General features: G+C 41.4%; 3 protein-coding genes across 3 annotated transcripts; 1 reads left to right on the forward strand and 2 right to left on the reverse strand.

Annotated features, from left to right (window-relative positions):
• Positions 1 to 6,555: 6,555 nt before the first annotated feature.
• LOC117468876 lies at positions 6,556 to 7,929 on the reverse strand. The gene is made up of 2 exons (XM_034113234.1): positions 7,474 to 7,929; positions 6,556 to 7,248 (listed from the first exon to the last, which is right to left on the reverse strand). Exons 1-2 carry the CDS (start codon positions 7,912 to 7,914, stop codon positions 6,868 to 6,870), a joined length of 822 nt encoding a protein of 273 aa, XP_033969125.1. The 5' UTR covers positions 7,915 to 7,929; the 3' UTR covers positions 6,556 to 6,867.
• Positions 7,930 to 9,655: 1,726 nt separating this feature from the next.
• On the forward strand, positions 9,656 to 13,707 carry LOC117469036. The gene is made up of 13 exons (XM_034113428.1): positions 9,656 to 9,744; positions 9,897 to 9,996; positions 10,433 to 10,539; positions 10,625 to 10,897; positions 11,049 to 11,142; positions 11,286 to 11,353; positions 11,489 to 11,710; positions 11,826 to 11,894; positions 12,001 to 12,135; positions 12,280 to 12,342; positions 12,462 to 12,539; positions 12,888 to 13,125; positions 13,688 to 13,707. The coding sequence occupies exons 2-13, from the start codon at positions 9,897 to 9,899 to the stop codon at positions 13,705 to 13,707; spliced, it is 1,467 nt and encodes a 488-aa protein (XP_033969319.1). The 5' UTR covers positions 9,656 to 9,744.
• Positions 13,708 to 21,977: 8,270 nt separating this feature from the next.
• On the reverse strand, positions 21,978 to 26,265 carry LOC117469037 (extracellular calcium-sensing receptor-like). The gene is made up of 9 exons (XM_034113429.1): positions 26,141 to 26,265; positions 25,755 to 26,049; positions 25,423 to 25,509; positions 24,950 to 25,219; positions 24,248 to 24,448; positions 23,885 to 24,160; positions 23,309 to 23,536; positions 23,077 to 23,200; positions 21,978 to 22,897 (listed from the first exon to the last, which is right to left on the reverse strand). The coding sequence occupies exons 1-9, from the start codon at positions 26,248 to 26,250 to the stop codon at positions 21,978 to 21,980; spliced, it is 2,511 nt and encodes an 836-aa protein (XP_033969320.1). The 5' UTR covers positions 26,251 to 26,265.
• Between the last annotated feature and the right edge of the window lie 392 nt (positions 26,266 to 26,657).

Below are 26,657 nucleotides of genomic sequence, written 5' to 3' on the forward strand. Positions count from 1 at the left end.
GAGATCAAAAGAGGGATTGAAGTAAGAAGATATGATTCTACACTGTATTGAAGTAAACATGTATTGTTTGAACTGTTTTATGTAATCACAACGGTTTGGGTAATTATATATAGAATAGGAATGTTATTCTCACTTTCAAACTCACTGACTTAGAGATTCTAACATTGATCCTTATCACCACTAAGAGCCAGATGCTGTTTCTAAGTCGTTAAAGACATCGTAAAATAAGAAAAGATCCCCTGGAAAAGGTAGGGAGGGGAGATCGGGACGGAGATAACATTGACTTTTGACCTAGTGTGGTTTGGGGTCTCACTCTGTTCGAAACTCTGATTGACCTCGGCCAGAAGCGAATCCAGCCAATCAGGACACTTGGAGGAGGTGGTCAGTTTAAACAGCTCCTCCCCAGGGCTTCTCTGATTCGCTTGGGAGAAAAGTGGGAAGGAAGAATCGACAAATCTCCGCCCCAAAGACAGATAGAAATACTGACGTTTGTGTGTGTAAAATTGCTTTTGGGTTTGGTGAGTTGGTTTGATCCCGATATCTGTGTCCGAATCGCATCACAGACCTGAAGTCCAATTTCTTTTTGGTTTGATGAGTTGGTTTGATCCCGATGCATTTATCCGAATCGCATCACAAATCTAAAAGCCCGGAGTACCCGGGGTACTCTGTATAACTTGTATATGTGTTTGGTTTCCTACTAGAAGTAAACTCAGATAATTTGTTATAACTTTGATTCCGGTGTTTTCAATTCCTTTCTTAATTTAATAGAGATCCAGCCTCATCCAACGAACGGCGCGTAGCAGAGGTATTCTACTCCAACACTAGTTCCAGAGGTAGATAAAATAGCTAAGTGTGTTTGGTCTAACTTGAAACGTGTGTTTTGCTCCGCTCATCGGTCCGTCAGCGGCTGAGCTTTAGGTGAGCACTGAGCCGCGTGACCTAAACACGGCAAGTGTTGCGGCAAAGTATATATTTTTTCTCTCTCTCTTAATTCCCCAAGCCCCAAAATTCACTCGATGATTAATATACCCGTTTTAGGAAAAGTCACGAAGTTTGAGATGTGTTTTACCCTCAACTAAACAACAAGACCTGTAACACAACAATGTCAGAGTCACCGGCTGCCGGTGTTACCGTTTAACTGGTGACGCGGGGGAACTCGTGACGTTCTATAAAATACATATACACATTTCGATCGCTTCTTCTGTCGTTTACATTAATCTTTTGGTATATTTGGCTGGATAGGAACACTTTGATGCACATTCAGTACCAGTGTGTGAGGTTGTGTTTGCGATGCCGATATCCGGACGCGTACAGCGAGGACTACAAAATGACACATGAGGTGACTGGGGATGTGTGTGTTCAAAACATTGCACGCTTGAATAACTCATTTAAACCAGTTATCTTTGCCAGACTTATTACTGAATATCGTTCTTAATGTGATACCAAGTCCATCTGAGACCTGTGTACACCTTCAGACAGCCTCCAAGTGAAGCACACGTTGTTTACTCACAGTTTGAAAGCAGCGTGGAGAAGTCTTCAGCTGAGCTGTGATCCGCCCAGTTTAACTTGTGATACGACTTCTGTTCTGTGGCTATCAACCAGCAATCATGTTTAATATTAAAGACTACACACATGTCTCCCTTATCAAAACGGTATTCTGCACTTTGCAGCACTTATCCAGATAAGATGTGATTGTTTACTTGGTTAACTTTCGTTATGCATCGATACAGCGACACAAACCGAATGACGAGGATACTCACATACGTTGAGAACTACAAACACATATATTCATAATTTTTACTCTGCTGTGAACATGTTTTCGTTTCTATCTTAACGTTTATGCTTTTATCTTTGTGTTATTTTGTCTTATATGTTGTATCTATTTCTGTGTAACTTGGTAATATTAATATGAATTCCTTGTTATTGTTGTCTTTCCATCTGTCGGTGATGATTATACTACATAACGAAACACATGGCCTGATTAGCATATTTTATATTTATATATAACTTAATGTGTGCACTGGAATACATTTATATGTAAAATGACCACTTATCACAACATAATGTGGGCTCGCAGGCTGATAAACTAGGATATCTGATCTCGGTGGGTCTTAATGAGACTTGATACAGACCTCAGTCAGCAAGCTATACTATTTAAAAGCAAATGCCTACTATAATATGTATATTATATGGCTTAAGTGTACATAAATTCGCTCGCATTATAAATGATGGTTAGCTTGCATTTTTCTGAATCTTTTAACAATGTTAATGTGTAAAAAATTAAAAATGTAGCTGTGATGAACGAATATGTCGTAATGATTTGTGGCTCACTCACAACGCGCAGGACTAGAGTGATTTTACCTGATGGGACTCGGGTTTGAGTCCAGCATGAACTTTTTAGTTATTTTCATGTCGATGGACACTGAATTATATGTTTGAATAGAGGATTCATAATATTGTTTGCGGAGACCAAAATGAATGACCAAGCAGCATTTTACAGTCTAAATATCCCTGCACATGCAGCAATGACATTTCTGCTGCTATCTTTGCAAAACGAGTAAACAGTCACATCTTATCTGGATAAGTGCTGCAAAGTGCAGAATACCGTTTTGATAAGGGATACATGTGTGTAGTCTTTAATATTAAACATGATTGCTGGTTGATAGCCACAGAACAGAAGTCGTGTCACAAGTTAAACTGGGCGGATCACAGCTCCACAGCTGAAGACTTCTCCACGCTGCTTTCAAACTGTGAGTAAACAACGTGTGCTTCACTTGGAGGCTGTCTGAAGGTGTACACGGGTCTCAGATGGACTTGGTATCACATTAAGAACGATATTCAGTAATAAGTCTGGCAAAAATAACTGGTTTAAATGATTTATTCAAACGTGCAATGGTTTGAACAGACATCCCCAGTCACCTCATTGTCATTTTGTAGTCCTCGCTGTACGCGTCCGGATATCGGCATCGCAAACACAACCTCACACACTGGTACTGAATGTGCATCAAAGTGTTCCTATCCAGCCAAATATACCAAAAGATTAATGTAAACGACAGAAGAAGCGATCGAAATGTGTATATGTATTTTATAGAACGTCACGAGTTCCCCCGCGTCACCAGTTAAACGGTAACACCGGCTACCCCAATAAACAGACGTTAATAACCGGTGTAACGGCGGAACAACAATGCCGCCCCCCCCCCCCCGTTCCGTGTATCGTCACACATACACACAAGTTCTGTATAAAACGTATGAACACGGCTCACAGCGAAAATGTATAACACATACATTTCCGCCAGTCAAGGCTAAGTTTCAACACAGTGGCAACGTTGTCATATCCCAATCAATGCTGTGTGTAAAGTTATAGCGTTATATGTCTGGCTCGGTTTACTTTAACACCGGTCATCTCACCATTTAAATGCATTATAGACGCCTTCAGGTGCTTGAACATAAATTCAACGCCATCTGTAGCTAAGCTAGCAAACCTAACTGTGGTGGGTAGTATCTATCTTTTGGTTTAAATAGTACAGTCCACTTTACTGTTAACATTCCTTGTTAGGTAAAACACACACTTACCTGATTAGGCAAACGAGGTAGACAAATGTCCCAAGAATCCCCAACTTCACACAGATGTGTCTGACAAATTCACTCAGCGCAGCTCGCCCGCGAGACAGTGACGGCCGGGACCCTGCAGAAACCCCGTAGACGAAAGCAATGCGCATGCGCGCACTGCATAGCAAGCAGTTGACATTCAAATGTAAATATTAACTATTCTGATTGGAGGGGAGAAAATACATATTTTAAGAAGGAGAACTCTGATTGGTTGCTCATTTGATATATGTATTGACGTTCAACTTTTACTGGCTCTCTCTTGCATCTTGTCTGAGGTGAGTGTGTGACTGTTCTTATAAATTCATTGTGAAGCTGGTTAAGATTTGTTTCTAAAATAAGGGCACATTTATGTCATTTATTAACAAGCAGGTTAAATAAAGTAATGTTTGAAGTCATTCAACTATGAACAATTAAATATATTTCAAGGCATACTTTATTTATTCAAGGTTGGAAGAAGTTATCTGATCCTTTACTTTAGAACAAATACTCATTAGCACATTTCTTTGCTAAATATACTTCAAGTATCAAAAGTTAGGGATGCAAACTTGTCACCTTTTGGCGAAATTCGCCGTTTTGAATCCAAAATAGGTCGTTTGTGTGATTCATGTAGATCTGCAATAAAAATATTTTTGGGGTATGGGGGGGGTCTGGGACCCGGAGTAATCTGTGGCCGGGAGCTGTTATGTGCCATCATGACATGTATGGTGTATATATATTATAATGCAGCGCGATCTGTGTGCTCCCTGCCTGTCGGCTCTGCTGATCGATGTATAATAAGGCTCTGCTGCCGTGATGTGCACTGAAAAGTGTTTCTGTCGCAATATTATCGTTGTCGAGCTAGCTAACTAGCATACATTGTCACTATCTGCTAACGTTAGCTTTAGCCTTCGTTTTCTAATAGTTTTTTTCATAGGCTATAAACGGAGGTGGTATAAGTACTCAGATCTTGTACTTGAGTAAAAGTAGAAGCACTCAGATCTTGTACTTGATTAAAAGTAGAAGTACTCAGATATTGTACTTGAGTAGTGGGGGGGGGGGGGAGGGGTGCAGAGCTTCGTGACCGCGGAGCGTGTGAACGTTGTGATCAGCTGTTTTAGGCGCCGTTTACACGAGGAGAAAACGGCTTGTATCTGCATAGTTTCGCGTGCGTATAGCCCTATTATTTAGACGAGGCCGATAGAAACTGACCACACAAACGATAACGGGTCCCAAGGTGGATAGATTTGCAAACGAAACGCTCTGGGGGGTCAACCGAGTCCGTTTAATCGCCTCTATACGAATATTGCCTGAAAAAATAACGACAGCCCCGCCTCTTCGCACCTCTTCCCACCTCTCCCCCGCCTCATTGCTGATTTGTTTCTACAACAACAACAACAAGAATGGCGGATCACAGGGTTGCTGTTGTGCTCCAGACGCTACTGACCATGATTAATATGTTAGTGCTACAACTACGGTGCTTCTACGACAACCACAAGCAACTAGTGGACATGAAGAACCACATACACGACATGTGGCTAAATCCACCGCGGAGAACAACCAGAAGGGCGACCAGGAGAAAGTTTTGGGTAAGACCGGGCAGAACTAGCAGTTGGTGGGACAATTTTGTCAATGGCGTTGTCGTGGACGATGAATGGAGGGAGAACTTCCGCATGTCCAAAGCCTCTGTCGTTGCCCTGACTGAAGAACTGCGCCCATATATCGAGAAGAAAACTACAAACATGAGGGCGCCAATTGATCCACTGAAAAGGGTTGCTGCGGTTCTTTATTACCTGAGCGACGAGGGAAGGCTACGGAAGACTGCTAACGCCTTCGGAGTTTCCCGCCCGTCTTTGTCCCTCATTATTAGGGAGACATGCAGAGCGATCACCATCCACCTGGGTCCAAAATACATCAAGCTGCCTTTTACTGAGCCCGAGACCGCGGATCTGGTTGAGGGGTTCCATTGTACACATGGCATGCCACAATGTTTAGGAGCAGTGGACGGAACCCACATCGAAATCAAGCAGCCATCTAACGACTCCACTAGTTACATCAACAGGAAAGGAAAATATTCCTTTAATGTACAGGCTGTCTGTGATTACAGGTACCGATTCATGGATGTCGTGGTAAAGTGGCCTGGGAGTGTGCATGATGCACGGGTCTTTGCTAATTCCAAGCTAAACATGTACTTAAAAACTGGAAAGATCCCTGCTCTGAAAAAACAGATTGTGGACGAAGAGGAGGCCATACCATGTATGTACATAGACTGTACATTTTTTTTAAAGGTGTTTATTAAGATGTGATAAACATTCTTTGTTACATTCCCTGTCCTCACTGTGCAGCTCCTTCAGCGACAGGCTGCTGTACAATATTCATATACCTGGCTAGGTATATGTACCTGGCTGCTAAATCTGAGGACTGTTACAGGATTTTTTGTATTATATCCTAACTGTTTTTAGTACTTTTTAATGCATGTCACATGTGTGAAACTAAGCAAATAACTATGTGATTCTCCAATGTCAAAAGTGTGAAACTAAAAATAAAATTGGCTGCAACCACTTCCAGACTTTCTTTGAACTTAATGTGCAACAAATGTCATCATCCTCATGAATGAAGTTATATGGCCCATTCTACCGAGTCAGGTTGTCCATATATATTTTGTACCGTATTTATTTACACATATAGTAAAAGAACCGTACATTTTGATATGGTATTTTCAAACTGTATTGGCCACTAACGAAACATGGTATTGGTATTTTGAGCAAAACACTTCATAGACATGTTTTTTATATATCTGAGACTATAATATATGCCTACTGTAACAATAGTTTGGGCTTTACCATTAAGGCCCAATGTGACATATCACAGTTAAGATATTTGACACTAGGGGGGGGTTACTTTTCATAAATGTGGTGTATTTAGTCAAAATTAGGTTTACAAGGTGAAAAGGACTTACAGCCTCCCACACACTGATATAGATATCTCACTGACTGTAATGAGGGAGAAGGAAAGAGAGTGAGGAGAGTGCTTGCGGAGTATATTGACCCTTACATGAAAGACAAGACTGTTCTTTTATTTTAATAAGGTTTTTTATTAATAACATTATTTATAAATGTGTACACAGTAAAAGGGAAAAAAATACCTTTGCTAGCTAAAAAAAAAAGGCTTAAAAAAAAAGTGATTCTCCATTTGTACAAAGTCTGGTGGAGTTAAAAATAAAAATGTTTACAGACTTCCTTTGACCAAAAAGTGCTGTGAAAAAAAAAGAAGCTCACTGCTTTACTGCTCCTCCTCATCCAGTGACCGCCTGAATGAATATGGAGGAGATTGTTGCTGTGGGGTGTGTGGTACAGAGGGGTTTAATCTTGGTGTGGCCGTGTGTGGCCTTCGGGGTGGGTATGAGGGCACCTGGAAGTGTCCATATCCACTGTTGTTAGTATGAACTTGCATGAACTGGCTCATCAGGGAAAGGCCATTCTGTACAGTCACATTAATGTTGTCCATGGTGTTGTTCATACGATCCATGCTGGCTGCGCTGCGGCTGGTTGCTTCCTCCATTAAGTCCAACATCCGGCTTTTTAATCGCAGCTCTTCCTGCACCGCATGTTCAGCTGGAAGCTTCCTCTTCATGCGGTCACTTCTGTGGCCGTCCAGCCGTGCCTATAATAAACCAGAGAAAGTTTGAATTAATACACAATAGGACCATAGCCACCAGATAACAGAACACAAAAGGCATGTTGTGAAATAGCTCTCAATACATTTTACAAATAAAACAGCTCTAAATACTTTCTAATTTTACCAAGCTTAAACCGGTTCAGTTTTTCAGTGGAAGGTACTGCATCATAGTATATAGCAAGCCCTTTAAGATTGAAATCATGAACATACCTGGAGCAGATCCCTGCGATGACTCACAACCGCAGCAGTTGGCAGAGTTCCGTTGGATCTACTCGACTCTGGCAAATCCGTGGAATGCTCCAAACTCGGGGATGAACTTGGTCCGGGTGACGACTCTTCCATGTCGAACAAGTCCCCTTGTACCTGTTTTAGTTTCGCTGTAAGCTGGCCCTGTGAAATTGTGTTCTTCTCGTGAGGGAAATCTTTTTCAGTCGGGGTCCTCGGATATTGCGCCTGAAATAAGTCGGCTATCTCCGTATATTTAGGCTTGCAGGACTCCCAGTCTACATTATCCTGTATTTTTGTCGTCTTATACTCAAGTGTTACACTTAAAAGAAGTTCCACCTCGTCGTCGGACCACGAAAATAGCTCCTTTCTTGCGCGAATAACAGCCATCTTCGTTTGTTTGTTTTGTTTGTGCCTCACACACATCCGGGGGGGATCTTATACTCGATGCTTTTGGTGTATTTTGTGGCGGAAGTTACAGCGCCACTTACAGTCCCGCCATATGTACTACAGCTTTCGAGCGGTCTCGTGTGGAAGTACAGCGCCACTTACAGTCCCAGCATATGTACTACAGAGTTTCCAGCGGCCTCGTTTGAACAGACACGTTAAATGAAACAAATGCATGTGAACGGAAGACTTTTTTGAATACGAATACTGTGCATAAAACGCAAACGGCCTCGTGTGAGCGGGGCCTTAGAGACCGACTCTGCTTTGTGACACAAGTTACGGTAAGCATTTCAGATTGTTGCCGCGCATGCGTACCTGCGTACCAGTTATGTGCACCCCTGGCTGACATGGATGACAGTTAAGACACACACAGACACACTATAGCTCAGTTATATTTTTAATCAAAAAACTATTGAACACTGAAGTAACTATGATTGAATTGACTACAAATATGGCAATGGTGGTAAAGACTACAACAGCCATAATCCATTCTTTGTTTCAGGGACCTCTGCACCTGACCCTTTGATGTGTGATATTTTCATAACATGTCTGCATAGCAAGCAGTTGACATTCAAATGTTAATATTATATATTTCGATTGGAGGGAAATTACAAAAATATTTTAAAGAAGGAGAGCTGTGGTTGGTCGCTCATTTTTTAAAATTCGATATATAGTTTGGTTAAACCAGAGACTGTCCTCTCTTTCATCTTATCTTGTCTGGGGTGAGTGATCATTCCTCTTGTGAATTAATTGTGAAGCTGGTTAAAGCAGAATGTCTAAAATATGGAGCTTATTTTTGTCATTTATGAACAAAGGAAAGCTGGTTAAATGATTCCATAGCTTAAATAAAGTAATTTTTTGAGTCATTCAACTATGAACAATTAAATATATTTCAAGGTATACTATATTCAACGTTGGAAGAAGTAATCAGATCCTCTACTTTAGTACAAGTACTCATTAGCACAATTGTTAGCTAAATGTACTCCAAATATCAAAAGTAAAAGTACTCTTTATGCAGAATTCATATTTTCACAGAATGATATTATGGTAATTGTATTATCCTGTTTTTATAAATGCAAGAGCATTTAAGCATTTACAACGTGGACCAAATGTTTAATCACCATGTGTGCAAGCATTGTGTTTGCAAGGTTTAATTTTAATTTTATTTTCACAGAGTGACGACTATTGAGCAGTTCATTACTGGTGAGTGTTGGTCAAAGACAGTGTTTGTAGTAACATATACCATGACAATATGTGGAACTTTCCAGTCTTTTCTTTGCAGGGTTTAATGCTGTGTTTTCCCCACAGATTGACAGCTTTGAGCAGTTCTCTACCGGTGAGTTGTGGTCCAAGACACTGTCAGTAGCATAAAGTATAATGAAAACAGATAGGCCCTTTATTAGTGTAAATCTAAGTGATTAGCAGCTTCTAATACAATTGATAATTTTTTTGTTTATAACTATTGTATGCTAAGCTATGCGATTGTATTGTACATTGTGTTAAGTAATTATATTTCCATGTCTGTGATGCTGATTAGTTTCTTCTCTGTTCTAGTTAAACAACCTACCGGCTTGACCAGCTACCCATCTACCTACTCATCTACCTTCTTCACTAGCTACTCATCTACTTTCACCACCTTCTCATCTACCTTCTTCACTAGCTACCCATCTACCTTCACCACCTTCTCATCTACCTTCTTCACTAGCTACCCATCTACCTTCTCATCTAGCTTCTTCACCAGCTACCCATTTAACTTCACCGGCTACTCATCTACCTTCAACACCCAGCTTTATCTCGTGAGCAGTTACAGTAAGTACATTTTTGTTGAACAGGATGCATCAACTATTAATGGACTTGTACGCTTTTGTTGCAGTTGAAATAAGTAATTGCGTAATTATTTGTACTATTTAAGGGGTCTGCTAATGTCTTTATTAATTCTAACAATGCCTACATACTTTCAGATGCCACGTGGTAAATCGTCCCGCCGTTCCCAGGCTGCAAAGCTACGCGTGGCTGGGACACGTGTGGGACATCAGCAGCCTGGCAATGCCAGTTTCGCACGTAAGTAGTCGAGGATTTTGTCATTCAATTTTGTATATGTTTAGGGTGTCCATTTTGGTTGTATCATTGTAAAATGTTTTTGCATGTGCATTTTTTACAGGCAGGCTCGTGCACAGATACACCCCTCTGTGGGCAAGCGAGCTAGTTATGATGAGGAGAATTGATTGAAATACACTTGATTTCTTTGCATTCATTTTTAGATAACTATCATGAAGCAGTGTTTGAAACATGGATTTGTTTGAAATATATACATTTTAAAGTTCAATCACCGGTAGGACCCTTTATGCATTTGAGCCCTTTCCCTTCTAAAATCCTCTGCACGTGCCCGTTTACAGGTGTTATTGTAGGAAGGTGTGTTATTATTGCTTACATAATTTAAGAATTGTAAAGGTTCGTTAAGTTTAATGTCGGTGTCATTTTCTCTGTTTTTAAATAGCCGCTGGCGGTACGGGTAACCGCCATAGAGTGCAGAAATGGCCAATTTCGTCCCTGACAGGACGACAACACAAGATGGTCATACCAGCGGAGTCTCCAGACAAGGAAGTATGAATTGTTTTCAGATTTTGTTAACAAAGTCTGGGTAATCATTAGTGATTTTCATTTGAAATAATGTCTTCTGTTGTTACAGTTTGTCCTCCTTGTTGGAGCTTCACATCTCCGTTCCATCGTCGATGGAATTGTGAAGATGCCAGAGGGAAGGTTTTCCTTTGGTGCCATGTCCACACCGGGGGCATGCGCAACCCAGCTGCGAACCGAGGCAGCCAATGCTGTGCTGCCTAGGACACCAGATGCAGTCTGTGTGATGGCTCCGAGCAACAACCTAACATCCAGTAGGACCATCACCGAAGCAGGAGAGGACTTTGCGAAGCTCCTCGCCACTGCCTGCAGTCGCTGGCCCAACGTAAGCTTATTTTTTATTGTATTTATTATAGTTCTTATAATATTACATTTTGTATTCTTATTGATGTGGTTGTATGTTTATGAATTTCTGAAAAATTGACATTTTTATCAACAAATTGTGAAAAATAGCGTACCTTTGTAACTTTGATTAGGTTTTTGCCATGGACTTCCCCCCGCGCCTTACCGTTGACCCTGACTACCAAGACATGATGCGTCAGGAATTTCGTCGTGTTGCGGCACGTATGGGTATGTTTAACAAATATTTAGGTTCAAGTACTACCGTAAATCATTTTGATCATTTTCCTAGTTTTCATTATTCTTTGTTTTAAAAGAGCAAAATATAATATCTGTGTGGATATGTTAGTAATTGATCTTGTTGGTTTTTTTAGGCGTGAAGTACACACCGCTTGCAGAGTACTTCCCTTTCAAAGAACTTGACCTGTGGAGCAGAGATGGCGTGAGTGACATGGCAAATGGAAATGTTTTCTCTGTATACTTGTTTGTAGCTGAAATTCCAAGTTCCGTTCTTGAAAAAACATATTGAAGGTTATGTGCTATTTGTAAATGTATTTGTATTTGCTGGTTTTTGCAGGTGCACTTGAGTGACAGTGCGGGAATGCCAATCCTGGTCGGTTCTATCTGGAACGCAACATACATGCAACTTGTTCCAGCCGAGCCGAAGCCATCTCCTGTTGTCCACAGAAGATCACCGCCTGCGAGGAGAGTCACTCCAAGGGTGATTGTCAAAGGAGAGGTTGCCAAATCACCGCAACTGGATCCTTCCAAGTGGACAGTTTTCGGCCAGGGCAGGAAGGTAATTGTGTGGCAGACATCTTTCAATAAGAGTGATATTCCCTGAGCAGTTTGCCTTGATAATGGTGGAAGAGTACCCATTTGATTAACACAAGCTATGCTATTTATCTTTACAGAGGAGCCAACACGATGAACCTGAGCAGTCCATTGATGCACTTAAAGAAGCAGGGACTGTTCAGCAGGAGGTAGGTCAACTTTGTAGTATGCTTTGAAATCATTGGGGTATGTTTATTGCAGTTTATATGTGCATTTCTTTTTCTAAAACAGTGTTTCTTCCTTTTTATTTCACAGGAATTGGAGGAGAGTTATCTTCCACTGACACCTGTGTGGTTTAGCAGTGCAATGTTGGTTGAGATGGACAAGATTAGTCCATCCCATCTTCCTGGCCCTGATGAGTGCACACCACCGGTTCCAACACCACAAAAGGTAATTTGTTTGTATGTTGGTTGATGCCCTATTATAAAATGTATCCTTCCTGACAAACTTTAAATGTATTACAGTGAGGACAACTTATACTGTCCATAAGGAGTTATTAGTGGAGGATTAATCATTTTGTTTTCCTTATGTTAGAAAGCAAAGTTGGAGCTGAAGCAGAGGGCTCCTGCCTCCAAGAAAACCCTGGCAAAGCGACAGGTTGTTCTTGTTTTCTTCTTTTTTAAAGGCAATATAGGACTTGTTTAAAACTAAGAAGTTACACGAATATCGGTGGTGTTATTTATTCTCAAGTTTACTAAATTGTTTTGTTTTTTTAGGGGGAGGCAGCTCCCATTGTTGTGGAGGTGATTTTACGGCCACCTACCAGTAGAGGGACAGTTGCTGTGGAGCAGCAGGTCTGTGCTCTTTGTGTGAACGATGTGCTTTCAGAGTGACATTTGAATGAATCATGCTAATTTATTGACATAGTTACTTTTGCTCATTGTTAAAATAAAATAGTTTCAGTTGTTAGCCTGCATGCAGTCAACGTTGTTTCAAGTGTACACAATCAATGACAAGAAACCTCTCTTTTGAGTTCCATTCAATATGTGTGTGGGTAAGTAGAAAAACAAAAGTTAATATATAACAATAATCATTTTGTATTAGTAATTGTATATCTTTCTATTATTTAGTTAAACGTTTGTGAAACAATTTAAGACACATAGTGTTTTTAGCAGTTTTTTTATATATGAATTTTCTTCTAGGAGGAGCCATTGCCGGGGTTGGAGCCATTTCCAGGAGTGGAGCCATTTCCAGGGTTGGAGCCATTTCCAGGAGTGGAGCCAGTTCCAGGAGTGGAGCCATTTCCAGGAGTGGAGCCATTTCCAGGAGTGGAGCCATTGCCCCGCGCAGAGCCATCACTGAGCGTGGAGCCATCATCCAGCAAGGAGCCATCACCCAGCGTGATAGTGGATGTTGATGAGGACAACAGATGCAGAACAGGTAAGGGCTATGCTTGCATGTGTTCAGAAAAAGTGCAGCTGGCTGTTGTCGCAGGGACTGTTGTGAGGTATGCATCCGTTTCTGACAATAAAATATCTGTTGCATGTTCTATAGCGGCTGCGATCAAACATTTGATTGCGCCTGTGTGTTCGTGGAGCAGTACAGATATCGATGCCATACGTGTTGCAGGGTCAAAGCTTAACTCGTTTGTATTAGGGGAAGCCCATCAAATGAATGTAAAGCCAAAGAACTTGTGCAGGTTGGTTGAGCAGACCAGTGTGTTTGGACGTAAGTGGAACGTCAATATGGGTCTGCCAGTGTACGGCGAATTTAATTTGTCTGAAGGGGAACAGGTATTGTCGGAGAAGCTGCTTGAACACTTATCCAGGGATGGCATGTGTCTGTTTAGCCTAAATTCCGCAGCCAGTGTCATTATTCAACACAATGACTGTATTGTGGTCGTTGATTGTGGCACACGTGCTGCGTCTGGGTTAGCATCCAGTTATGGCACATCTGTAGCCGTGTTCAACACATGCCTTAATGACCTGATGTTTTACATCAGGAATCTCAATAATTCATTGAATGCACAGAAGTTTAGCATTACAAGACTTTCTGTGAAAGCAGCTGAAGTTAATTCGGAGACGGCTAGAGTCATTGATGGGGATATGGGGTGTGTCAGGGGAACATTCAGTCAGGGTGATCAACGCTTTAAATATGCAGGACTTCAGTGCATGGCTGTCAGTTTGGTAGGCATAGCCAAACACAACATTGACAGCGTGTTTACATGGCAGACCGACAACCTGGATAAAGTTGTTGTACTTGGTGACAATCTGTACACCTCCCTGCGTGACCAACAAGGTATCAGTGGAGGATACAGTCTACTTTCGGTTCCAGATCTGCCCAAGGAGACCATTATCGACGGACAAAGATTTCTGTTTCAATACAGTGACTTTGTGTCTGGAGATGTGGATGTGGTTGAGGGTGATCACATTGATCAGGGTGTGCAAACCACTTTAAAATACGCACTGGAAAGCATGTGTAGTAAATATGACACATGCTTTCTGACAATGAATGGCGCTACATGTGCCATCATTGGTCAAGGTGGACACTACGCAGTGGTCGACTCCCATGCACGCAGTGCGTCTGGGATGAGCGATGGCGAGGGGCGTAGTGTTGTTCTGTATTTCAGAGGCCTTGAACACGTGTTTGAATACATATGGACATTTTCAGCGTTCCTCAAGAAGTCTCAAAAACAGTTTGAGATCGCTGGTGTCCGAGTCACTCACATAGGCCCAATTGAAAGCAGTAATCTGTCTTTGGGTCCAAGAGTGACTCCCAAAACGACAGAGAATGATTTGGGTTGTAGTTCAGCTATTCAGTCCACCAACATTCAGATGGGTGCAAAGCATAACATTCCAAAGGGATCTTCTGAGTCTCAAAAACTGTTTGAGATCGCTGGTGTTCGAGTCACTCACATAGGCCCAATTGAAAGCAGTAATCTGTCTTTGGGTCCAAGAGTGACTCCCAAAACGACAGAGACTGATTTGGGTTGTAGTTCAACTATTCAGTCCACACTTGGCTGCACCAACATTCAGATGGGTGCAAAGCGTAAGATTCGTAAGGGATCTTCTGCTTGCAAAAAATTTAAAAAGAGTGATGTTACCGCAGTTAATTCAGACGTTGCTTTTGTCAAAGAAGTAAGAAGTGGACGACTGCAGTTTAATCCTCTTAGTCATCAACTTGCACAAGCTCTTTGTGAGCAGTTACATGTGCAGTCAGAAAAAGTAGATGTTGTGTCTACACAAATTGGTTTAATAGGGGCTCCATGTCTCAATGAAAAAATAGAGGGTGACGGAAACTGTTTCTTTAGAGCAGTGAGTCAAGCTGTGTGTGGTACACAAAGGCATCACACAATAATTAGGCGTGCAGTGGTTCATCAAATGCAGAGCAATGCTGTGCCTTATGAGCGTATTTTGACCTCCTCCATGTCAGAATACCTCAGCACATCCAAAATGCGTGAGGTTGGCAGTTGGGCAACAGAATTAAAATTCAAGCAGCAGCAGATGCGTTTGGAGTTAATATATTCACATATTGTGATCCACGCTGGCTAAAATATAGTTGCGAGAACGGGCAGTTGTCTAATCAGGGGGTTTATTTGGAAAACCGCAATGGTAATCATTATGAGACTGTTGTGTGTGTAAAACAACCTAATTTGCAGAGTTGTTATGGGTATTGCAAATTTGACACTTCTTGTCCAAGACTGTACAATGTCAGACGGACAACTAGGGGCAAAAGGAGGGTTACCGAACAAACGCATGGTACATCGTCTGCTGGGGACACAGATTGTGTGGAAAAGAGTGATGTAAGTAAAGTCACTCTTGAATTTAATCCTTTGTGCAATGAAGTGGCAAAAACACTTTGCACAAAGTTTAATATAGACTTTGAAAAGCAGGATGTACAGGGACCTACAGTAACTGGGTCCCTAGGTGTGGTCTGTAAGACCGAAAAAATTAAAGAGGACGCCAATAGTTTCTTCGGAGCGGTAGCTCATGTTCTCAGTGGTTCTCAGAAGAGCCATCGAAAGATTAGAAAGACTGTTGTGAAGCATATGATGAATCACGCAGAACAAACTAAAGTAGTTGGGGGATCTGCTTCAATTTCAGACTACATTGAGAAGTCTCGGATGAAGTATGTAGGACATTGTGCCACAGATGTAGAAATCCAAGGGACAGCAAATGCTCTTGGAGTGGACATTTTTATCTGCAGTGGGGAAAAATGGCTCAAATACACTTGTAATTGTGCAATGCTTTCAAAAGAAAAAATATACTTGAAACATTGTGATAAAAATCATTTTGAGCCAGTGGTTTGTATCAAACCTTACGATGAACAAAGGTGCTTTGAATTGTGTAAAGTGTATATGTCTCGAGGGCTGTACCGTTAGCACACATGTGAAGTTTGAACACTTTTTGACAATTTACACAGGAGTTATAGCAATATCGTGCTTAACGGTGAGGGATGCGTTGCCATGGCAACAGCTTTTGAGTGTTGAGCTGTTGATGGCCGGACCATTAACTGTCATCTGAAGTGTGGTGCCGTCTGGACGTTTTTCCATTGAGTTAGGACAACACCGTGTTTCATGGCGAGGGATCTGCATTGCTATGGAAACGGCATATGATGACATCCCATAATTGGCGTAGAGCTGTTGAGGCATGGACCGCTGATATAAAAGTGAAGATTGGGGGACGATGAGACTGTGCCCATTGGATTTACAGCGACACCGTGTTTAATGGCGAGGGATGCCATGGAAACGGCATATGATGACATCCCATAATTGACATAGTGCTGTTGAGGGCCGGACCATTAACTGTCATCTGAAGTCTGGTGCCGTTTGGAACGTTTTCCAATGATTTAAGACAACATTGTGTTTTTTCGCCAGGGATGCGTTGCCATGGCAACAGCTTTTGAGGAAAACTCACTATTGTCATATTGAGCTGTTGAGGGCCGGAGCATTAACTGTCATCTGAAGTCTGGTGCAGTTTGGAAGCTTTTCCATTGACTTAAGACAACTTTTTGTGTTTTATGGCAAGGGACTTTTTTGTTCGTCTCCGCACCCTAGATATGCGTAGCGAGTTTCGTTTGTTTACGTGAAAGTTAAAGTTGCCGGCTGTACGATATAAGCGGAAGTGGGCGTGGCCTACGCAATTTTTAACGTAAAGTTCCGGAACCAATTACACATCTCAAGTTGCAGCAGTTCTGACGCGCGTGCAACATTTGGTGACTTTTCACATATGTGGCGGGGGTCAAAGGTGCGCGCGAAAGATTAAAATAAGAATAATAATAATAAATATAAATAATCGGACCAATATCAATAATGTGCTCGTTTACAGTCACGTCACTGTAGGCCGTTGGGCTACCTACTGTCATGATTTAGGCCACTTTTAATGGGCTTTTACCCGTCTTTTCCCCTGTTTTTAGTGGGTTTTGCATGGTTAAAATAAACAGAGTCCCACTGTTAGGGACTGTTGCTGGAGGTCTCTAGGCCGTCCTTTGGGGGTCTGTGAGCGGGCAAAGAGAGGGGATTTTCCCCTTGTCTCTCCTGGAAGTGTGAAATAAACAGAGTCCCACTGTTAGGGACTGGTGCTGGAGGTCTCTAGGCCGTCCTTTGGGGGTCTGTGAGCGGGCAGAGAGAGGGGATTTTCCCCTTGTCTCTCCTGGAAGTGTGAAATAAACAGAGTCCCACTGTTAGGGACTGTTGCTGGAGGTCATTAGTCCGTCCTTTGGGGGTCTGTGAGCGGGCAGAGAGAGGTGATTTTTGCGGTCTCCGTCCTGGAGGTGTGAAATAAACAGAGTCCCACTGTTAGGGACTGTTGCTGGAGGTCTCTAGGCCGTCCTTTGGGGGTCTGTGAGCGGGCAAAGAGAAGGGATTTTCCCCTTGTCTCTCCTGGAAGTGTGAAATAAACAGAGTCCCACTGTTAGGGACTGGTGCTGGAGGTCTCTAGGCCGTCCTTTGGGGGTCTGTGAGCGGGCAAAGAGAGGGGATTTTCCCCTTGTCTCTCCTGGAAGTGCGAAATAAACAGAGTCCCACTGTTAGGGACTGGTGCTGGAGGTCTCTAGGCCGTCCTTTGGGGGTCTGTGAGCGGGCAGAGAGAGGGGATTTTCCCCTTGTCTCTCCTGGAAGTGTGAAATAAACAGAGTCCCACTGTTAGGGACTGGTGCTGGAGGTCTCTAGGCCGTCCTTTGGGGGTCTGTGAGCGGGCAGAGAGAGGGGATTTTCCCGGTCTCTGTCCTGGAGGTGTGAAATAAACAGAGTGCTACATTTTGTAAATAGCAGAATACCTCCATGGGGCATAACTGCACTTTACAAGCCAGGGAAGGTGCCTGAATCCTGGATATACATTTTGTAAATAGTACAATACCTCCAGGGCGCATAACTGCACTTTACAAGCCAGGGAAGGTGCCTAAATCCTGGGTATACATTTTGTAAATAGTACAATACCTCCAGGGCGCATAACTGCACCTTACAAGCCAGGGAAGGTGCCTGAATCCTGGGTATACATTTTGTAAATAGTGCAATACCTCCAGGGCGCATAACTGCACTTTACAAGCCAGGGAAGGTGCCTGAATCCTGGGTATACATTTTGTAAATAGTGCAATACCTCCAGGGCGCATAACTGCACTTTACAATCCAGGGAAGGTGCCTGAATCCTGGGTATACATTTTGTAAATAGTGCAATACCTCCAGGGCGCATAACTGCACTTTACAAGCCAGGGAAGGTGCCTGAATCCTGGGGTAAACATTGTTTAATTGTTTAAGTGTTTTTATATGTATGGAACAGTGTTTTGTCTCTTTCAAAACTCTCCCGTCATTGGCCGGATACATGGGGACGATTTTATATTCACTATGACCGTTAATATTCCAGTGAGACGAAGTACGTCCGGTGACGGGAGTGATCCCATGTTAATTTTGTCCAAAAACCAGAGCATTCCCTTCCTGGTTAAAGCACGTTATTGCATTTTATAATTTTATTATTAGATATTAATAGGAGGATGTGCAAAACAGACAAACTAATAAGGCTTTATTTAAACATTAAAGAATACTTTAGGTTAAGGTCTTCTTTTGAATAAGAACAAATTATAAAATGCAATAACATGCTTTAACCAGTAGGTGTCCCTTTTTATCAGCTGTGCACCGTTATGGCGTAAATACAGCCTATCTACCAATTGGATCAAATATAAAAGTCAGCCGAATTAGTGTTGATACTGCAAGGAGACGTATTGTGTGAAAAGAAATGTAAGATGTTGTTTAATTGCTTATATATTTAAGATCCACGTCAAGTTTTCAGTTTTGGCGGCAGTTCCTGTTTGTCTAGAAGTCTTGTCATCAGGGCTCTATAAATAGAGTTAACTACGGCAGATATGTCATATTTAATGCAGCCGAAACATGTATTACAATGCCGTTATGTGATGACTTTCAAAGAGAAAAGCAAGCACACTCGGAATAATGTATTATTTAATTTTTTTATACAGTCTATGGTTGCTACAGAGGATTGTGGGTAATGTAATGTCTTCGGCCATCCAAAACTCATAGAAAACGACTTGTTTCTCAGAATTGAAGGGGAAAACGTGACAAAAGCATTGTACACACACTAAAACCTATCAATGTCGTTTAATTAACAAGGATAATCTGGTGTTTTTGAGTTGATGAGTAGTGGAGATATCACTGTCAAATCAATCGACAGTAAGGGGAATACTTACTTCTGGGTGTACAATTCTCCGTTATCCAATGGGAATGGATGCTCACATTGCCTTTAACAGCCTCCGACACAAACGAATGCCGTGCTTCCCAAAGCGTCAAATACCGCCGCCGATGGGAATACATTGCAATCAGTTGAAAGCTCTTTGCGTCCGTTTATGAAGCTGAAGGAGCCTCGGCGCGTCACAACTGGACGCCACGGGACCCTGACCAAGCGTCGCTCCTGGACGCTTAGGGAGTGAGAGTGTGTTGCCTCTGTTGATCTCCCCGAGGTTTCTCCCATTTTTTCCCTTTAAACTGTGGGTTTTTCTCCGGAAGTTTTTCCTTGTACGATGTGAGGGTCTAAGGACAGAGGGTGTCGTTTTTCTTTTACTGATATTCTGAACAAACTGTGCTGTTGTATTAGCTGTAAAATGTCTTTACTGTAGTGTATCTTTATTATTTGTGCAGCACTTTGGCTCGACCAAAAATCGTTTATAAATGTGCTATATAAATAAAACTTGATATAAAGTATACATTGCATGTTACACAATGTAAATAGTTAATTTATATACAGTATATATATGTTAAGAGCATATTTATTTGACTAATCAGACAAGTTGAAAATATTTTTACATTTTAACAAAGAATTATATAATTTCAAATACACATTATAACAATACGATTTTTAACATGTATTTCATAATTCAAAAGTATCTTTAGAATTTCATGAAAGATTATTTCTTGTGTTTACATTCTGCACAGTAAGATTTTCTTCCTCAGTATAAATAACGCATCATTTGTACAGATGTGTGAAACGTACCCTTTTCAGCTGATCTGTTGTGGCTCTGGATAATGTCTGCAGAGGAAAGACAGATATGTGTCGTGCACCTAAAACAGCCCTACCACATAACAAGGTTTTTGCATTTCATTAAGATTAAGGATGAGGGACAACAAAGAAAAAGGAGAACAAAAAGACAAGGTAGATACACATGAAAATGATGTGTCTAATGGCCTCCCCACTCACATCTGATTCTATTCTTCATATAAGATTACTTAATTTTATAGGCAAGGATATTGTATGTTGTGCCACCCATCAGGGAACAGACTGGGGGCAGGACAAAGTACACCTTTTAATTAATTATGTTAGTTTAATAAAGTAAACTTTACAATAAATGCTATGTCATATCAGCAAATACATTATTTGTTTCAGCAAATAAGTCTATAACCATATATTTTATTAATTATTCTTAAGTTTTCTTCATGGAATAATGAACACACCAATATCAGTGTTTTTTTTATGAAAGCAACATAGAGAAGCTAGAACATGCAATAATATAAAAGGTTTCAATCTAGGAATAATAGTTGAACAATCCATTCGTGTATATGCACATGATATTTAATCTGTTCGTCTCAAATGCAAAAATGCTAAATATGATAAAGGAAAGGTGTACAATTCAGATGGTAAAGTAAGAGCAACCTAGGCTGAGTTATGATTATTTGCTTAGACAATGGTATCTTTACATCAAACTGTCATATATTTGCTTGTGTTATTGCATTAAAACACAGGGAATGAAGGGAATAATAAAGGAATAATCAGTTTTACCCAGACATTTCATTATTTATGAACATGGGTATTTTCAATAACATACCAATTACTATGGCCTTTGGTCCACACCCAAACAGCTTCTAAGTTCATTGAACATTAAAGGTCCCATGTCATGGCCATTTCTACTGATCATATTTCCATTGCTGAGGTCTACTAGAATAGATTTAAATTGTGCAATTTTCCAAAATTGCATTGGTTTCTCATACAGCATCTCTGTATAGTATGTGTATTCACTCTCTGTCCCAAACGGCTTGTTGGAGCTTCTGCCCCCCCCTCCCTGTGAGCCCAGTGTGCTCTGATTGGTCGGGACGTTGCGAGCTCGTTGCTGCGAGCTGCTGCGAGGAGCGGACAGATTTCCGGAACTCATCCTGAGCACACACAAACACTCACAGCCGAAGTAAAAACAATAAGTGTGGCTTGATATTGAGTAATAAAAAGGTTTATAACGCTGTGAGAATGGGTCTGCGGAGAGCATTTCTCCGTGATCCCAACTCGTCTATTACCTGCGTTCAGGGAGCTCTATGCAAGTCAGGGGACTCCCTGTTAGTTAGCCAAGGGATCCTGGTGTGTGAGGTGCTCCGCGGATTGGTCCATTTGGGCTTACTCTGCAGACCGTTCACATGCATAAAAACCTTCATAACACACCAGGGGACGGGTCATAACCGGAAAAGCATGACATGGGCCCTTTAAGCTTATGTAAAACTACCAAAGTGACGATGTTCAGGAACTTAATTTTCAATGTGAATGTGTGGACAGGGAGAACAGAGTTTTTGGCTTGTAAGTACAGTACACAAATGTGGCTGCCAATGCCATTGGTTATTGACCTGTTTGGTTTTTGACCCGTTGTGTTGTCAAACCTTCCTATTGTCCTCAAATACCACCTCATTGTGTTGTGACTTTTAAAGTGCTTGTGTGAACAGGACTTCTATTTGGACAAAGGAAATAAAACATTAAAAAAAATAAGTTTATATGTTATAGGCCTCAGACCATTTTATCTATTTATTGTTTGTGCTACATTTTCATCTTGGTTAATCCACGACCCATGATAGCTTTCTTTGTGTTCCTCTCTGGTCTCAGCAGCATAATGTAACATTTGGGACCAAACAGTGCCATCAAGAGGCCAAAACTGGAGGCCAGGATGGCAAATACTTCGACTGCATCTGCATATTTGCCTGGGGAGTTTATGTAAGCAGGAACAAAGGCCACCCACACAGCACAGAAGATCAGCATGCTAAAAGTGATGAGTTTGGCCTCATTGAAGCTATCTGGAAGATTCCTAGCCATAAATGCTAACAGGAAACTAAGTATAGCCAGTAAGCCAATATAACCCATTAACACTGCAAATCCAACTGTGGACCCGACTACACACTCATACACTATTTTGTCATTGTAGTATTGAGTGTTTTTTTGAGGCACTGGTGAGGAAGAGACAAGCCAAGCAGTACAAATCACTGCCTGAATGGATGTAAGAAGCAAAACTGTCCCTCTCTGCTGTCCAGCACCAAACCACTTCAGACTGGCTCCACCTCCTGGCTTGGAGGCATTGAACACAGCTAGAACCACCATGGTTTTAACAAGAATACAAGAGACACAAAGTACAAAGCTTATCCCAAATGCTGCATGTCTCAATTGACATGTCCACAGTCTGGGATGGCCGATAAACAGCAGTGAACACAGGAAACATAGCTTAAGTGATGCTAAGAGCAGGAAACTCAGTTCTGAATTGTTGGCACGTACCATGGGTGTGCTACGGTGATGGATAAAGATTCCTACGACAACAGCACAGATAAATGTGCCGAGTAAAGAGGCGGTTGTCAAGCAGATACCAAGAGGCTCTTGATAAGAGAGGAACTCAGTTTTTTTAGGAACACAGTGGTCACGCTGGGGGCTGGACCAGAAGTCCTCTGGACAAATGCTGCACTCCATGGAGTCTGTTAAAATAAGGGAAAAGAGAACACTGACAGTTAAGTTGAATGGGCCACTAATGCCCAAAACTTTATTGCTCGCTATGTATCTAGTGGTGGACATATGCTTTTTTTACACCTGGGCATCAAGAAAGTGAGAAATGTATAATCGCTGGTTTAGGATGTCGTTTTATAATGATACCAACCAGTTTCATTGCTGTACTTTCCCTCAGAACAAGCGACACAGTCATAACAGCAAACAGGCTGTCCCTTTTTTCTGGTCATGCGGCTACCTGGAGAACAGCTCTCACTGCACACGGACTGGGGTGGCTGTCAGGATTGTAAATGTTATAGAACAGTTATTCAACACTTTTTGATTATGTTATTGTGTGTCATAAAGTACCAAGATAAAAAGAAAAAACAATAAACAGGATTAACCTGTTTGAAGACAAAGCTCCAGAAGATGTTTTCTTCATCAAGAGTGAGTTCTTCACCTTTGGAGGCAGACTTCTTAACAACACCCACATTCTGAACATTTATTTTTCCATCAGGGAGCCACTGCCAGTTCATGATGTCATATATTGGTAAGGCATCACCATTCTCATCAAATGATACTTGATCCCCAAATGTTGTTGTAAAGTTGACCTTTTCCAAGTAATGTATAAGCTACACAGGGATACAATACAGACATACAATTTGAGAAGGTGAGACAAAGCATTTACTGTTGTTGATTTTGCATAAGTATTGTGATGTTCTGTATGATATATTGTGGATTTAATTTTCAATTATTATAGTCAAAAATATCAACCACTGTTGCCATTAAATAATTAAGTTTGTCACAAGAAAAAAAGGGAATTTTATTTGTTCTTGTAACTTCTATGAAGATGTCGTCCTCTACTCAAAGACAATCAGGAGAGTATGTCTTCTTTTCCCCAAATCTATTTCATTAAGTAACTCAAGATGAAGCAGGAGATTAAAAAAACTAAACAGGTGAAGTGCAAACTGATATCACACCTGCCATGGCTCCAGTGTTTGCAAAGCAGCACAGCTGTGCCCACTGAAAGGCCCTCTCCCTGGCACACAGCGCAGCATATCATCAAGGGCATATGCCAGGGAATACACAGCCTTGTAGATATTGTATTCTGGCCTGAGGTTTGAAACATCCAAAAACTCAGTCTCCACACTTGCTAGATCTTCCTGCCCAGTGCATAGAGCTCCCCCAGCTTCCACCCAACCTGCTGGAGGTGGTGCAAATTTACACCGAAATGTGTATTCCCAAAACTGACTTACCTGAAATGTAATAAAAACAAAGTATTAACAGAAATAGCAATTATAATTATGGACTTTACAGAAATGATTGTAAGGTAACACTCTTACCATTCTATTTCTATGATTATTGGACTTGTCTGGACTTGTTTTAAGTAGAAAATCCTTAAGCCCAGATATTTCTCCTCGACGGATGGCAATGCCCAGGGTGCCACCCAGGTACGGCATGAAGCGGGGGGTCTGGAGCCCAGTTGCTGTAGTCCAGGCTTCACTGGCCATCCACTGCAGGCCTGTCATATTCTGCCTCACCACCTGTAATTTGCTCTTATTTAATCTAATTTTTCAGACTGATGTATAAATAACATAATTTACTTACTAGGAATGAATACTTAAACTACTACACATTATATTTAAAACCGATATTTTAGATGGCAGTGGCTCAGTCAGTAGGGGCTTGGACTGGGAGCCGTAGGGTCGCTGGTTCAAGTCCCCGACCAGACCTAAATATGGAGTGTGGACTTCTACTTGGAGAGGTCCCAGTTCACCTCCTGCCCTGCCGTGGTGCCCTTGAGCAAGGCACCGGACACCCCCCTTCCCCCCCACTCCCATTGCTCCCCGGGCGCTGTACAATAGCTGCCCACTGCTCCTAGTACTAGACTCCTTGTACTCGGATGGGTTAAAAGCAGAGGCCAAATTTCACTGTGTGCTGTGTGCTCTGCATGTGTGACCATTAAAGAGGGTTTCATCCCTCCTATTCTATTCTATTCTTCTATAAATACAGTAGATAGAGATATAGATTGATACTGTAAATACCTCTTCCATTAGTTGAATCATGTGGATCTGATGTGCAAACACAATGACCACACGAGCGGTTGATTTCTTCATTAAATGGACAATCCTCTTAAATTCAGCTGGGTTGTCACCCCAGGGCAAAATCTCAGAGTAGGCCAGACAACCTCCAATAGACTCAGTTAAGTCAGATTGGAAGGATCGGGCAACATGGCGGCCATAATCATCATCACTGACCAGCAGACCGGCCCAAGTCCAGCCAAAGTGTTTCATAATCTGAATCATAGCACGCACCTAAATAAAAATAGAGTACAGGGATACCTGTTAATGTCTCACAATAAAATAAGAGTCGATTTTACCACTACATTTATTTTCTATATCAACGTTGTTTCATTAAGGATACACAACGCAAACACAGTACCTTTACACAAAATTACAGCTCAGTAAACTCTGTGTAAAACATATGTATTGCATTTCTAGAACATAGTTTGTTTCACCTGGAAAGCATCACTTGGGATTGTTCTGAAGAAGGATGGAAACCTCCGCCTATCACTCAGGCAGGAACATGTGGCAAAGTAACTTACCTATAAAGACATACAGTATTCACACAAGTGTGCCTTTTTTACTATTACTTCAAATCAGGGTAAATAAATAAATAATTTCAGCTTTTACAAATGAACTGTTTTAAAATATGCATTAAAAATATAACTTCTACCAAATAAAGCCTGAGATTTAATGTAATATCTCCCATCCTTTCATTTCAAAATGTGAAGTATATACACATTTGGTGCATCAAAAGAACAGCTAAAACTGAAGTCAGAAGACTTACCATGGGCAATTTGAATAAACCTATCACATCAGATGTGGCGATAGAAAATGTTGAAAAGGGATCTCCCACAATCCCAAGGACTGGGGGGGTCCCTAAACAGGTCTCTTGAAGTAGAAACTGCTCCTCTCGACCGCTGGCTAGTGACAATGCAGCACTGAATCCAATTACAAGTGTGGCACAGTTGTCATAAAGACTGTATCCCAGAGACACATTCTGTAGCAGGTTGCGGTTTTTGTTGATCTCATCAATAGCATAGGCCATGGTCATGGCATGCCTAAACCCTGGAGGGTCAAAACTAACAAAAACATTTCTAGATTAACCACAGATTGAAAAATCAATATATAATTATCAGCAAATGTTGTCTATTTCATGTGTTTGAAACTTACCCTTGGCAGTTGAGCTGATTTGGCTCTGACGTGAACGTCGGCTCATGGAAGACAGAGGTGTAGTGGACCTCAAACAGACCACCGAGGATCACATCACCAGCCTTGTGCATCTCGTTAAAATTAAACTGTTTCCTTAATTTACAGGAGGAGAAAAGAGAGGAAGACTCAGACAAGAACCAAATCAAGAACATAAATGTCTCTAGAAATGCCCTCATAATGGCCCTCCTTCCTACACCCATTTGGCTTCATGCAATGTTACCTAATTTTATAAGTAGGGCTAAGTCATGTCTTTGTTCATGCTGGTTTTCGTCATAGTTTCACACCGCCCATCGGGGCACAGGCAGTAGTGTAAGGGCAGGGCATACATATCAAACCAGATTTACAGGCAATGTGATGATGACATTATTTATTTGCTGTATTTTCTGTTCATTTCTTTGTGCGGGGTACTTCATTTGTTTGTTAATTTGAAATTGGAGTGCAACCTTAAACTCTGTACATTTTTTGCTGTATGAATAAA

Source organism: Trematomus bernacchii, unplaced genomic scaffold (assembly GCF_902827165.1).
Source record: "Trematomus bernacchii unplaced genomic scaffold, fTreBer1.1, whole genome shotgun sequence".
Classification (NCBI taxonomy): Eukaryota; Metazoa; Chordata; class Actinopteri; order Perciformes; family Nototheniidae; genus Trematomus; species Trematomus bernacchii.